Source organism: Micropterus salmoides, unplaced genomic scaffold (genome assembly GCF_014851395.1).
Source record: "Micropterus salmoides isolate LMB-PRFRI ecotype aquatic unplaced genomic scaffold, ASM1485139v1 Ms_hic_scaffold_2, whole genome shotgun sequence".
In the NCBI taxonomy this organism is placed as follows: domain Eukaryota; kingdom Metazoa; phylum Chordata; class Actinopteri; order Centrarchiformes; family Centrarchidae; genus Micropterus; species Micropterus salmoides.
In genome coordinates this window covers 34,555,946-34,571,360 of record NW_024041150.1, presented here as the reverse complement: position 1 = coordinate 34,571,360, position 15,415 = coordinate 34,555,946, and the positions used below count along the sequence as shown (strand labels likewise).

Sequence of the window (15,415 nt, the reverse complement as noted above, 5' to 3'; positions counted from 1 at the left end):
AGTAAACTTAATTTATGTGGCAAGTACAGTTGAAGCGTTTTACATAGGGAGGAAAAGGAGGAAGAATAGCAGAGATGGACAAGATTTAAAAGAATTAAGGATGGTAACGATACAAAGTGCACAAACCACAAGTAAATACAGTTATAAGGTCAAGACAAAGTAAAATAAAATGTAGGATACAGTTACTGTTGCCTGAATAATAATTTGCTCTATTTCTAATCATTATTTGATTCAGATTCATCCATCTTTTTGGCTCCGCCCACTAGTGTTTGCCCTCAACCAATAAGATCCATCCCCGATCCTTTGGAAATCCAGTTCCTGGTTTTTGGATAGCAAGTCTGACACGGACACACACGCACACACACACACACACACAGAGGCTGGTCAGTGAGGAGGGACCGAGGCACAAAATGCTTTTTATTCAGTAACAAGCTCATTGAGGAGCTGACAACCTCTCCAGAGCCTCTGCAGTCACTCAGTCAGTGCGCGGACTTCAGCCTCTGATTCTCTAACAGTAACACCAATAACAATTTACTGGCTTTTATTTCCACAACCAACACGTTGGACTCTGCGGACTTTTTAAAATCTACTTTTTATTTTGAGTTTTCTGGGCTGTACCGGGCTTTTCTCACAGGTTGGTAAATTTCAGTCGTATCCTCTGGTTCTGGTTTTCTACGCTGTGACGGGACTTGTCAGCGTGTGTTTGTGCTGCAGATCTGCCTGGTGAAAGTTTTTTCCCCTACTCAGAAGTCTTTGCATAACATTTTAAATAAGGTCAAGCGTTTTCTGCCTCGAGCTGAAGGGTTTCGTTGTAAAAGCTTCTTTGAAATTTCCATTTTCTATTTGGTTTAAGCTTCTAAGTGTCATGGATAATCTCAATTTGTCTCCATTTACACGCGTTGTATACCCACCTGATACTATTATTATAGTAGAAATGAATGGCAGTGGCAGACATTATTGCAAAAAAAATAAATAAAATCCATTTATTTCGACCACCCGTTTTGGTTTATTTGCTTTTTTGGGATTCTTATTTTAATTCAACCTTAAAATGAATATGTGACACAATATTATTATGATTATTATTATTGGCGTTTTAAAGTACTTTCCATCCAAAAACAGCAAAGTTTTGCAAACTACAACAGACAACCCCCCCCCCCCCCCCCCTTAAATTGGCTTCTCATTAACCGTCGGAGTTGGAGGTAATTAAAGCAAGTGGGGAAGGCGTCACGCTGGGACAGCATATGGTGTGTGTGTGTGTGTGTGTGTGTGTTTGAAAGGGACAGAGACAGACTGACGTTTAAATTTGCTCGTCACGCTTTAATTGTGTAATTGAAACCTCTGTTGTTGGTGGTGTGTGTGTCTGTGTGCGCGCGCTACGCTGATTGACAAAGTGCAGAAACACTAACTATTCCAATGATATTTCTATAATATTGCACCTACACCTACAGTGTATACACTAGTGAGTTTATAATAGTCACCTTATTGTGAAGTTATTGGTCTTTCCTTAAATACTTTGTTGACCAAACAGTCTAGTTCACTGAGTAGCTGGTAGATCAGTTTTCCTTTTTTGTGACCACTTGAAGGACTTTTAGTCATGTTTGGCTGAAAGGCTGGAGTGATGAAGATCATGTGTTTTGATAGAAAGCTCCAGAACTGCTGCTAAAGAGACCTTGTGGTGAGATTGTTTTTTCAACTACTGTTTTCAAGGTCAAGAATGAACTTTCTCCTCTATTGATTTCATATTTACAGACTTAATTAACTCATAATCTTACAGTGTTCCTTACAACAGAGCCACAACCATAACTTTCATTAGGCTATACCTACTTGGGGGATTAAATGACATGATATTAAAGGTACAAATTGCAGTATTTAAAGTATTTAATTTACAAAGATTAAAAAAAACACAACAATCCTCACATTTAAGACACTGGTACAAATGTGGCATTTTTAATTCAATAATTAATTAAACAATGAGTCAATTATGAAAGTTCTTGATGATGACTGACTAATTAATTAATGGTGTCATGTTGTTTTACCTAAGATATTCCTGCATGGAGTTGCAGTGTTTTAAAAATATTATAAACTTAATGTTTACCCAGTACTGAAACAATTAGTCAATTGATTGGATTACTCAAATGTAAAAAGAGCCTAAGTGGTAACTATATTGATTATCAGTCACTGAAGAAATTGCCGGTCCAGCCTCTCAAATGTTAACATTTGCTATTAATATTTTTAAAAGAAGTAATTTGCTCTGAAGTAATTTGCTCTGACAAATCACTATTTCCTGTAGATTAGCTGATTAATCAATAAAATCCTAATCATTAGCTACAGTCTAATATCTTTGATATACACTTGGAGACTTATGGATCCCTCTTAAAACTGCAGCGCTGTTCTCTGTAAGACTAATCTGGCAGGGAGAGCAGACTTTCATTGCTCATAATTAAACAAAATGCAGACCACTCCACGGCCAAGACAGCAGCTGAGACGGCTAATGAAATCATTTACAGGGAAAGTAAGTCGTGGGCCGATTTCACAATCTCATAAACGTGGTGGAAGCACACAATGACTCAGGTCAGCTGTGAACAGGAAAAAACATTGGCGCTCCTCCAGCGGTTTCACACAGCATCCTTCCTAACTCGGCTAAGCAGTCACCCTGCTCTGCTGCCTGCGAGCACAGGAGCGAACAGTTTGGACATTTTTTGACTCCAGTCTGTCCTCATTTCTGACAAAAACAGGAGGCAAAAGCTGCAGCTTGTATGTTAGAACGTTTTTGACTTCCTCCACACATTTTCATGTCCCCTGAGAACTTGGAAATTGGAAAGGACGTTAACAACTTGTACGCTCTACACTTCATTTTGTTGGGCAACAGAAAGGGGGGGGCTAGCTTGTGTGGACAACCTTATCTGATCATTTCGCTTTTCACTGTACTCTTTTTCCGTTAGCAAGGTTTCTAAATTCAGGATATGTGGTTTAGTCATCCTGTGCATCATTGCAAAAACAAAAACAACATTTGCTCCTGGGACTTAAAATCACTCCCACATAAAAACAGTTACACATTTTTAAAGCTGTCTTCATGACATGTGAGTTCTGTGATGACTTAAAACAAAATAAATTAAACAGACTTGTGTGAAACACGCCAAACGTTCAAACTGTAATTTCTTAACAGAATAGCTAAAAACACGACTTGTTGTTGTGCCGTCACCCCCTCGTATCTCTGAGGATCCACCACACGTAGGGAATTTAGCAGTTCAGGTACCAAAATCATTTGAGAAATTCAAACATGTTGTTCTGCAAAAAAAACTTTTGTTTCATTGAGCAAAAGTTCTGAATGTTGTCTGTTGTCTGACTATAAGCGACTTTACAAGAACTCTGACTAAATGAAATTGTCTAACATTAGCAAAATGTTGATTTATTTCATAAATCTGATTTTGTCAGTTTTTGATACTCGAACCAAAAAAACCCACTGAGATTCAAAACCCAGCCCTAATTGACTGTTGGGAAAGGTTAATCATGCAGCGGGAGTGGTTTGACATGGATCTATGTGTGTCTTGGTATGTTTTTTAGAAGAAAGTTTCCCCGTGAGAATGGGTCACCATTGAAATTCATTGTAAGTGTAATTGAATTAAAGCTGCCTGCAGCTGCTGTCCTCCACAAAGGAACAAACTAATGCCCTTTAAACCTACCGTATTTGTTTAAATCAAGACACAACACAACATTTCTATTACAAATGAAATGTTGAATTCATTAATACTTAAGTATACTCTGGTTTTTTACTTGGTCAGGTATGACCACTAGCATGTGGTGGCTAATGTAAGCTAACACTAGCAAACTTTAAATACTGTACAGACATTAGGCTACTGAGCCATTTCACTGACTTTTCTTCACTAATGTTACACTTTGCATTTAGCATTAACTCATTATTGTCACTTAATTACAATGGCTACAGTCATTAATTTAGTCTTTTTTATATGTGGAAACGTGTTTTCAAGTTATCTTTTGGGTAAATTGGTTGCATCTTAATTAGTAGTAGGGGTGGGAAACTCTTTTCCATTAAAGCGGTATTTTGTAATATAGGCTGTGTGTTTAGTTTTTAGGAATTCATTTTAAAAAGCTGCAGTTGCGTTGTCTTCTGTGCCCGAGAAAAGAATGTGTGCAGTGTTTCATTTGTTTGTGTCTCCTGGACGCAATGTGCTGGAAAGCTGTTGTGCAGAGACGCCATGTGCAGCCGGGCCCTGACAGTAATCAGTCAATGAATAATGACACACACACACACACACAGACCTGCCACTGACAGCTGTTTGGTATCTTTGTGTGTGTGTGTTAACTCTATCAGGCGAGTGCAGCTGCATGCCTGTCTGTAGCAATTATGTTCTCGCTAAATAAGAGCCAGTGCTGAGAGGAGGAGGAGGGGTCAGGGGTTTGTGTGTGTGTGAGAGAGGGGGAAGGGGGGCAGAGGATCGGCACATATTACTAAGCGATTAACTTACTCAAAGGATAGCCGCATGATGTTTCTGTGTGTGTGTGTTAAGGCACACATGCTGTTTGAACTGCGCTGAACTGTGTGTAATATAAACCAGCTCGGGGACTTTAACATGAGCCTCCATAGGAGTCTTTTTGCAAGGGAGTTTGAGTCACACACACACACACAACACAAACTAAAAGACACACACAAACACACACACTGTGCTTCACTCGCTCTTTTTTACCTCCACACACACACACACACACACACACAGAGTAAGACATATGCTCTGTTCTGAGGGCCCATATGTGTTTATCCTGCTATGTGACCCAATCACTCTATGAGGCGTTCAAAAGCTCTGTTGTGTTATGAACTCCATTCACACACACACACACACACACACAGACCTGTAAACACTCACTAACCCCGATGGTACCCACAGACCTTCTCTTCGCAGCCGTTTCACCGTTAATTTGCTGCTCAATAGGTCAAGAGGAAAGTAGACATCAAGCAACACACACACAAACACACACAATCAGTCTCAAACGAGTCATGCGGCCGTCCAGACAGCAGGGTCGGCTCGTTGTGTGTTTCCCAGACAGATCTGACTTCAGTGATTTACCGGGTCACAAGAACATGAGTAAAGTCACTCTTAAGTCAACAACACCATTGTTGTTGCGGTCTGAAGCCACCGCGTGTTTGTCAGGAAACGCCCTCAAGTGACCACTTAAGTTATTTGTCATCCTTTCTTTAGCCAAAATGAAATGTTTTATGTTTTACTGCAGGCCAGTAATAATGTATTTTTTTCATTCATGAAGAGCGTGTTATTTAGAAATACTTAATAGTCTGTCAACTGCTCTCTAAAGACTTTGCTATGGAAAACTCTATTTGTTGTTGTGTTTGAACAAGAAAGTCCCTGCACCAGACAAAAAACAGAAATATTAAGTAAATATTACACTCCAGTCACTCTGTGTGAAACCCGCAGAGTCCTTTTGTATCTCCGGCATCACTGTTGCCATAATGACAGATTTCCAAACTAAGTAAGTGGAGTATAAACATGCACGCTGTGAAGATGTGCTCACAGGTGCAAATAAACAAACAAGTTAATTAAGTGATTCACACCTGTGTGCGAGTTTTGTTTTTCAGCTGGAGCTGTTCTGAAAATTGGCAGCGCTTCAAACTGACACTAAAACTCAGCAGCAGCACAGATAAAGAGGTTTAGTTTGGTACAACAGAGGGAGCTGCCTAGAAAATGTAGGCATATACATATTACAGAGAGAAAAGATCAAATCTCTAACTTTGATATTATAGAAAGTATGCTTATTCGCTCTTTAGGTGCTGGTAGTACTGATTGAACTGAACTAAGCTAATCACCTGCTGACCCTACAGCGTCATAATTAGCACATAGACATGAGACAATCTTCCTGTCCAGAAATGTTCAAATTATTCCTCTAAAGGAGATAGTTCACCATCTAAACACTCACTACTCAGAACTATAAATAACAGTACACACTGATGTTGTAAAAACACATTTCGTGTTGTTTGACGCTGATCTGCATGTCTGGATTTAGCCTCGGTTTACACTGAATCCTCTCAGATTCCCCCGGGTTCTCTCTTGCAGTGAAGTATTTATTGACATCTAGCCTACACGATGTCAGCTGAGCGGGCCTCTGAATAGCTAACAAGCTGATCTCGTCCTCCTCGTGTCCCAGTTTGATGACATTGCATAACAACTCTCGTTTCTTCCTGCAGCCTCTGGGTTTTCCTGGTGATGACCTCACTGCTATTTCCTGGCAACGCCCACGCTGCGATGAAGGACCTCTCCTCCTCCTCCTCTCCACTCAGCTCCCTGCTCCACTACCAGTCCTCCAAAACTTCCATTGTGCCGTTCTCCCCGTCTGCTGGCGCCGCCTCCTCACCCGGGTCCTCGCTGTCGTCGGCTCCGCTCTCCAAACCTCAGACCTTCTGCCTCCAGACGGGGCCACATCTCATCGCCAGCATGCAGCTGCAGAAGCTCAACTCGCACTACCAGAACCTCGCAGGTGCTTCTGCCGGACACCCAGCGCCCGGCGGGGCTCAAAGGGGCTTCAGTGCCTCACCTCTGGGCACGGGGAACCAGCTTCTTGGGCCATCTGGAGGCCTCAGTGGAGGTGGGATGGGTGTTGGCATCAGCATGGGGAACCAAAGCTCCAGCGCAGGTGGAATTATCGACTTTGACCCAGTGGATGAGGAGGTCCTCATGTCACTGGTGGTGGAGCTCGGTTTGGACCGAGCCAACGAGCTGCCCGAGCTCTGGCTGGGTCAGAACGAGTTTGACTTCATGTCAGACGTGCCGGCCGGCTGTTGACACATGAAAAGAAAAACTATGCGTTGGGAATGATTGACAAAGAAGGAGAGGACTTTCTCTCCTCGGTTGGGTTTTCTCTTTCCTCCCTTTCTTGGCTGATAAAACGAGGAAACAGAAGAGACACTGAGTGATAAAGAGAAAGAGATTAGAGGCATGCTTCTGTTTCTGTTTTGCTTTCATTCTCTCTATGTGCAGACAGATGGCTAAAAGAAAAAGACAACTTGCTTTTCATTTTGTTTTTTAATGGAGTTGTGCGGAAAGAGAGCAAACTGTTTTTTGTTCCATGCGATCAGTGCGTTTTTCTGTTCTGGGATGAAACTGGTGGTTGAAACCAACCTGATGGGATTAAAAAGTCTTTTGTTTTGTCTCATCCCACTCTGATTCTCCCCCCCTTTTCATTTGAAAAAGCATGAGCAGAATATGAAACAGAAATATGGAGTCGTGGAAAGAGACTTGGTTGCTCCTCTCCTCTTTCCGCCATCACTCCATGATGCTGGCTTAATGAAAGCAAGGTGATTGACGTGAGACAGGTTGGAGACGTTTTAGCCTCTGGGCAACACAGGAGTAAAGATAACTTAGATACACTTCTTCTCTCTCAATCAATGCTGAAGGCAAATGAAAATGGGAAACATGGGAGATTTGTGAAGGATGACAAACACTAGGTTTCCCCTTTTCTTAATGGACAATATTAAACTCTGGTCTCACGGGAAAGAGACTCCTGTCTCTGGGCTTCACAAAGAAACTGATTGTCTGAGAACTGGTTATCTCAGTGTACTTTTTCTTTCTTTCTTCTTTTTGTTTGAATTAAGTTCAACCAGTAGTATTCATGGAACATGTTATTTAAGACAGTGGCTGATATCCATCAGGACTTCTGGACAAGGAGCGCTTCTGTAGCGCGTCTATAATCGGTTTTGCTTTTCATAATGAATTAGATCAAGGGGTGTGGAATCTTTCAGAGCATGGGACCTGAATGGACTAAATTGTTTCTTTCTCTGGAGCACCGCCTCATTAAAACGATCGAGGCCTTTTGGTCATGTGAGTCGCCACTACATGGACATGTTTTGTTTTCCTACAGTGTAAGAAACACTGACCCAGGAGGTCAAGTCAAACTGGTGTCAGTGATCCTGGAGAGCACTTACTCCTGCACTGAGGATACAAGGTCTTGTCAACATTTGTGGACACAACCCAAATGGCCAAACAGATAAATTCACGTGCCCTCCGCTTTTTGTTTTTCCTGTTTTACCTCATTCGATGTTTGTGTCAAAAAAGTCCGATCAGCCCCAAACAGACCTTATTATCACCACACTTCCTTGTTCCTGATAAGGGAGCATTGTTTGTTTTGTCCTCATTAGGCATGGGGTGGACTGTTTGCTCACCTTGCAGGACAGCCTTTGACCTAAACACACACTGTGGTTTGGTTTTGTGTTGCATGTCGAGATGTTGGTCTACACCAGTGCAGGCTTTAGGATGGTTGGAATCAGACCAGAGTCAACTAAACCTTTCAGACTTGATCTGTTCATAGAAGCTACTACTGTTTGCAGCTAACATATTAGCATCATTAACTATCAGCTTCCATTCATTCTTACTGCTTTACCATTTCTTGAAGGCAGCGGCAATATGGAGAACATCTTGACAAGCTAGCGCAGCAGGGGTTGCAGCCAATTCAGTGGTCTGTCCATTGACCACTTGTTGCAACCACTATGGGCGCTGAAGATTGTGGTCCAGACTGTGAACAGACCCCTGAGTTGGCTACAACCCCCTCTCAGCTAGCGGTGTGTTGTCTGGAAGCCAAAATGGAGGTCCCGATGCTCTTGGGCTTCAGTTGAACAAGTTATTTGTTGAACTTGTCCTATTGAGGAGAATCAAAAAGACATTGTTGTTTTTGTTGTTTTGTCTAGCTTGGCTAACAATCTGCTAATGCTAATGCTAGCAAACTGGTGAAAGCCTTACAAAAAAGCACACGTAAAAATGTTTTCAGATGGTGAAAATAACGTTTATAATGATTCATCACTTTAAAAAACTACAAAACAATACAAGCTCCACTTGTACTTTTTTCCTGATCTTTCTCATCGAGTGTCATCATCATGTTAATACGATGAAACATGAGGAAAACGTGAAGTATATTTCACGTGTGACCCAGTTTTACATGCCTTGTTTGCATCATGCTCTATGCTCTATTGGACCTCCGTGATGTTGCCTGGAGATTTTTTGTTAATTGTCTGCTTGACAAATGATCTCATCTCTATAGTGAATGGACTATTACTATAGAGCCAACTGTACCAGGTACGGATTGTTTCAAAGTGGAAAAAAATCCCAGGGGGTTAAAGTGTCACATACCCCTCCCCCCCTGCCCACCTATAGGAACTGTACTGGATCCTCCTGCTGTAGATGGATGTGGGTAGCATGGGGGCTCTGACCTATATCTGTTGTGGTAAGAAGAGATGTGGGCTTGAACCGTACCGCAGGTACAAAGGCCTTTCACCTCAACCTGGTGTGTCTGTCATCTCGGCATTGTTGGTCTCCTCTTAGACCACACACACAATAACACACCTGCATATATACATACATGCGCACAAAGACATGCGACAAACTCACCTGTATGTGCGCTCACCTCCATAGGCACACACAGGCTGAAACCAAACTATGTGCAGACAGACAAAGGCACTGAGATAAACCCACCACACACACAGACACACACACAAGCAGGAGCATGGGGATGGTATTACATCAGGGAAATGGGAGTAGCAGCCATGAAACAGGCACTTGTTACACACAGACTTTATTGGGGTTGTTGGTGTGTGTGTGTGTGTTTGAAAAGAGATAATGAGAGACTGTATGCAAGTCTGAAAATCCAATTGTGTGTGTGTGTGTGTGTGTGTGTGAGGGGAAACTATGAACAGCAAGTAATCCGTCCACATGAAGAAGACCACTGGCGGACACGCTGGGCCTCGTTAATTTATTTAGATATAGACAGGTCAGCTTACACAAACACATCTTCAGTTCCTCAATAGTGCACACATGCGTCCTGCAAGTCCAATTTTCCTACACACACACTGACTAATACCAGTTTTTCATGTTGATTAGGGGTCTTGGTTACAGTCAAAGAGCCCCAATTTTCTTTTCTTTCTTTAATGAAATACGAGAAGCAGTGATTAATGAAAACCTGATGATGGGGTAATTTGACAGAATCACCCTTTCTTAAAAAGGGATTTGTCGGATATTTCCATCGTAACGACCACTTTATAGACATGGTGTGAAGCGAGATGAAATAAAGATGCTTCTCATCGCTTCCAAAGCTAGCAGACAGACATGCTGATTCGTCTCTTCCTCTTGACTCGTTGCCTGAAGTGGGTCAAAATAACATTCTTCAGATCGAAGACAGTCTCGTGGTTGTTTCCATCTGCTCGACATTGTTTTAAAGGCCTTTGTGTGTGCGTGTGTGTTGTTTTGTGGTCCGGCCTTAATCCCAGCTGATTTAATTGTTATTTTTTGCTGAGGGACGTCCCCGCCTCTCCTTCCCCAGAGATGTTGCCCGGTTGAGATGTTTGAATCGTCTGAAGGCTTTCATTTCCTCTTCTCCTTGACGCCCGATATTGCAGATTAACCCCAGCAGAGGCCTTTTGAACTAAAATATACCTCACAGCTATTTGGTTTCTAATCCCAAAAACTACCACTTGGGTTCAGGTCATGACAGTAAACTAATTTCCTCTGATGGACAGCTTAACTTGACACTGTCTAAGCACCACACTGTTGGTTTTGCATGTTTACAAATCCCCTGAACTTAATAGCCTACAGATCATTTCCCAAAGTAGGCCTATACCATAAGTTTAAATAGACTGATTTTCTTTCTTCGGTGCATCCACAGGCTTCAGTTTGTTCTAGTACTCCATCAAAGTTATATTTCTATGCTTAATCAAAGTCATATTTTTATCCAGTACTAATACAGTGGTGAGCTGGGACTGTTAAATTGGTTAATAGAAAGAAAAATTAATCTCCAGAAAGTCTGAATTCGTCTGAATGTAACTAGCAGTTGTGAGGCAACCAGCAGCGAATCCAGGAAGTTGCTGCTCCTCTTTTCCCCAATTACGGGACCTTCTGGACTCTTGTGTGCTTTTTGGATGCTGAGGTGTTTTTTTTTTTCCTGAGTCTTCATGGTCTCTGCAGCTAATGAAGTGGATTTATAGTTTCCATGTGACAGCAGTGATTTGTTACACACTCGGCCGTTGCCTCAGGGCCTCAGGGTCATGAAAAATGTTCCAACACATCAAGGCCTGTGAAAACCCTCGACATAAGCAGTGATATATGTGTTAAAAGGTCGCTGTTACAAGGTTTCCACCCTCCACGGTAATGAAAATGTTCAGCCACTGCTCTGCGGCTAGGTCTGCTTGTGAAACTGAAGTAGACTCTGCACTGATTTATTCATTTTCTTTCATCATATTTACCTTTAAACCTGTAGATAAAAGCCTTATTTTGTTGTCGGTTTTACATGCAGTATCTTTCCTTGTTCTTTTTTTCTTTTCTAATGATGAAATGAATATTATTCAAAGATGATTTTTAAAGCACTTTTGCTCACCGGCTCTCACTTGTACATCTATATGAATATGTAAATGACTGAGATCATAATAAAACAAATGCTTGTATTTTTGTTACGGCTCTGAGTTTGGATGAAAATAAAAAGAGTGAAAAACTGAAATGGAGTGAATGTTTGTCATTAAAACAGACACGGCATATATGAAGTGGCATCTAGAGATTTACAATGAACGGTCAAAAGATTTTCCATTGATAAGTGTGATAAGTTTAACCATATGAACAGATTCATATGACATTCATAGAAAAAACAATAAAGTTACCAGTAAAATTATAGTAGAATTATAGTGTATGTTTAAACAAAGACGATATGTTTATAAACAAACTAGTTTATAAACACTCTTTAGTATAGTATAGTATTATAGATTAACATAATAGCCTACATTAACTGTAGAGTCATGACTCTTGCTACAGTGCTTTTAAAACCTTTTGTAAATGTAAATTATTATGCTGATTTAGACTGATGTTTCCACATGCTGTCAACTTATTTGCACAAGGCTTCCATCTGCTGCCATGTGAGGGTAAGTACACAGGTTGACCAAACAAGGATACAACAAGAATATTGCACATCTTTTCTCTGCATTTTCTGAATGTCAGAATTCATTTTTATGCTATTTTATGGCTCTGCTATACCTTACAATTATGGAGAAGAACTATGTAATTTGGCAATAATTACAGTAAGAACATCTTTACTTTAAAAGAAGTTGTTAAATTCTGATGGACTTTCCTCTGAATAACTGCTCAATTTAAATTAACCAAGTAGATAGTAATTCATTTATTATTGAAAACTTTATTCTTTATATAATCTATGTCAAACTGTTCGCTTACCTGTAGTCAAACTTGCATTTTGAGCTGACCTGCTTTGCACTGACACTAGGTAATGTTATCTTAGTGGTGGAATTACATACTGTAGCTATAAGACGCTATAAGAAGCTATATACATTTCTACTTAGAATTAGTGCCAAGTGACATGACAAGTTAGTTCTTTATAGGAAACTTCTTAGGAAATGTTTAGAAATTCAATCCAATTATTGGCCTTTAAAGTATTTTCAGATTTTTGGCAGTGTCATTAAAGCTGAGGATTATTCCATGTGAGAAAAAATTATGTGACAGTGGGTGTAACAACATTATTCACTTAATTTACCAGCAGTCTTTAGATCAATTAAGTTTCTTCTTTGTCAGACTGGCACAGGAACTCGCTGCTGCCATCTAGTGGTGATGGTAGCGTTGCAAAGAGAAATATTTAGTAAAGACACTAAATCATCCATTTGCCCTGCCTCTTGTGCCGTAGGCCTGTGTAGAGACAGTGATCCTCTGTGCAGACACAAACAGATTTACTGCTTCATGATACATTAAATAGTGCAGGCCACAGGATCTGATGTACACAGATCCTTCACTGAAGTAAAAGTATCAATACCACAATTTAACACTCCAGGACAATCTTACTGAAGTAAATGTATATAAATGTTATCACCAGGAGTACTCATAGTGCGGTAAAATGTTCCCTTTCAGTGTTTTTCTATCATATATGACGTTTCTGGATTAATATTCCTGCTGCATTAATGTGGATGATGCATTTTCCTGCTGTATAGGCCTATGTTTAAAGTTGAGCTTATTTTAACTCCTTTATATACTGTTGGGTAGTTTAATCTACAGCAAACCATCATAGTCTGTAAGATCATCATATGTTTGCAGCATTGCTATCGTGTGAGAACCACGTATGTCTAAAAATTCAGCTTTTCATGAGCTCACAGAAACAGCCCTGTTTTCAGCTTTGTGATGCGTTTTCCACCTGATCCAAGGAGAGATTAAATAGTTTAACTAAAAAAGTACATGGTTTTCACTGGACAGGAAGGGGATGAAATATTGTAATCTGAACAGTTAGTAACTAAAGCTGTAGGACAGATGTGGTGGAGTAAAAAGTACAATATTTGTAGTAGAAGTATAGTTGCATAATGGAAAGAAAACCAGCCCTGTTTTCATCTTTGTGACAATTGTCCAGGTAAAAAAAAAAAAAAAAAAAAAGGGGTGGGGGGTGGTTAAAGAAGTTTATAGCTGAACAACTCAGACAAACATTTATTCCTCATGTTTACCAGAAACTGGTCATGAAGGGGATGAGGAATTGTAATCTGGAAAGTAACTTGTAACTAAAGATGTCAGACAAATGTGGTGGAGTAAAAATTATAAAGAAATGGGAAATACCCAAGTAAAGTACAAGTACCTCGAGTTTGAGCAAATGTACTTAGTTACATTCTGCCACTGCTTACTTGGGAAGGGGGGAATAAGGCAGTGAGAGAATAAAAGAGTAAAGACCAAAGATAAGAGTATAAATACAGCACAGGGAGAAAAAGAAGTACAGTGGGTACGGAAAGTATTCAGACCCCTTTAAATTTTTCACTCTTTGTTTCATTGCAGCCATTTTCCAAAAATCAAAAAAGTTCATTTTATTTCTCAGTAATTTACACTCAGCACCCCATCTTGACAGAAAAAAAACAGAAATGTAGAAATTTTTGCAAATTTATTAAAAAAGAAAAAAACTGAAATATCACATGGTCATAAGTATTCAGACCCTTTGCTCAGTATTTAGTAGAAGCACCCTTTTGATCTAATACAGCCATGAGTCTTTTTGGGAAAGATGCAACAAGTTTTTCACATCTGGATTTGGGTATCCTCTGCCATTCCTCCTTGCAGATCCTCTCCTGTTCTGTCAGGTTGGATGGTAAACGTTGGTGGACAGCCATTTTCAGGTCTCTCCAGAGATGCTCAATTGGGTTTAAGTCAGGGCTCTGGCTGGGCCATTCAAGAACAGCCACGGAGTTGTTGTGAAGCCACTCCTTCGTTATTTTAGCGGTGTGCTTAGGGTCATTGTCTTGTTGGAAGGTAAACCTTTGGCCCAGTCTGAGGTCCAGAGCACTCTGGAAAAGGTTTTCGTCCAGGATATCCCTGTACTTGGCCGCATTCATCTTTCCCTCGATTGCAACCAGTCGTCCTGTCCCTGCAGCTGAAAAACACCCCCACAGCATGATGCTGCCACCACCATGCTTCACTGTTGAGACTGTATTGGACAGGTGATGAGCAGTGCCTGGTTTTCTCCACACATACCGCTTAGAATTAAGGCCAAAAAGTTCTATCTTGGTCTCATCAGACCAGAGGATCTTATTTATCACCATCTTGGAGTCCTTCAGGTGTTTTTTAGCAAACTCCATGCGGGCTTTCATGTGTCTTGCACTGAGGAGAGGCTTCCGTCGGGCCACTCTGCCATAAAGCCCCGACTGGTGGATTGCTGCAGTGATGGTTGACTTACTACAACTTTCTCCCATCTCCCGACTGCATCTCTGGAGCTCAGCCACAGTGACCTTTGGGTTCTTCTTTACCTCTCTCACCAAGGCTCTTCTCCCCCGATAGCTCAGTTTGGCTGGACGGCCAGCTCTAGGAAGGGTTCTGGTCGTCCCAAACGTCTTTCATTTGAGGATTATGGAGGCCACTGTGCTCTTAGGAACCTTAAGTGCAGCAGAAATGTTTTTGTAACCTTGGCCAGATCTGTGCCTTGCCACAATTCTGACTCTGAGCTCTTCAGGCAGTTCCTTTGACCTCATGATTCTCATTTGCTCTGACATGCACTGTGAGCTGTAAGGTCTTATATAGACAGGTGTGTGGCTTTCCTAATCAAGTCCAATCAGTATAATCAAACACAGCTGGACTCAAATGAAGGTGTAGAACCATCTCAAGGATGATCAGAAGAAATAGACAGCACCTGAGTTAAATATGAGTGTCACGGCAAAGGGTCTGAATACTTATGACCATGTGATATTTCAGTTTTTTTTTAATAAATTTGCAAAAATTTCTACATTTCTGTTTTTTTCTGTCAAGATGGGGAGCTGAGTGTACATTACTGAGAAATAAAATGAACTTTTTTGATTTTTGGAAAATGGCTGCAATGAAACAAAGAGTGAAAAATCTAAAGGGGTCTGAATACTTTCCGTACCCACTGTACATAAATTATATGATGTAAGTGATAC

At 40.7% G+C, this 15,415-nt stretch overlaps 1 protein-coding gene across 1 annotated transcript; it reads left to right on the top strand.

Annotated features, from left to right (window-relative positions):
- The first annotated feature begins 402 nt into the window (after positions 1-402).
- Positions 403-11,502, top strand: cited1 (Cbp/p300-interacting transactivator, with Glu/Asp-rich carboxy-terminal domain, 1). The gene is made up of 2 exons (XM_038731672.1): positions 403-634; positions 6,215-11,502. The coding sequence occupies exon 2, from the start codon at positions 6,234-6,236 to the stop codon at positions 6,807-6,809; it is 576 nt and encodes a 191-aa protein (XP_038587600.1). The 5' UTR covers positions 403-634; positions 6,215-6,233; the 3' UTR covers positions 6,810-11,502.
- The last annotated feature ends 3,913 nt before the right edge of the window (positions 11,503-15,415 follow it).

What these genes read in the sequence shown, in the direction of transcription:
- cited1 (XM_038731672.1), top strand. Translation starts at nt 6,234, where the DNA reads ATGACCTCACTGCTATTTCCTGGCAACGCCCACGCTGCGATGAAGGAC.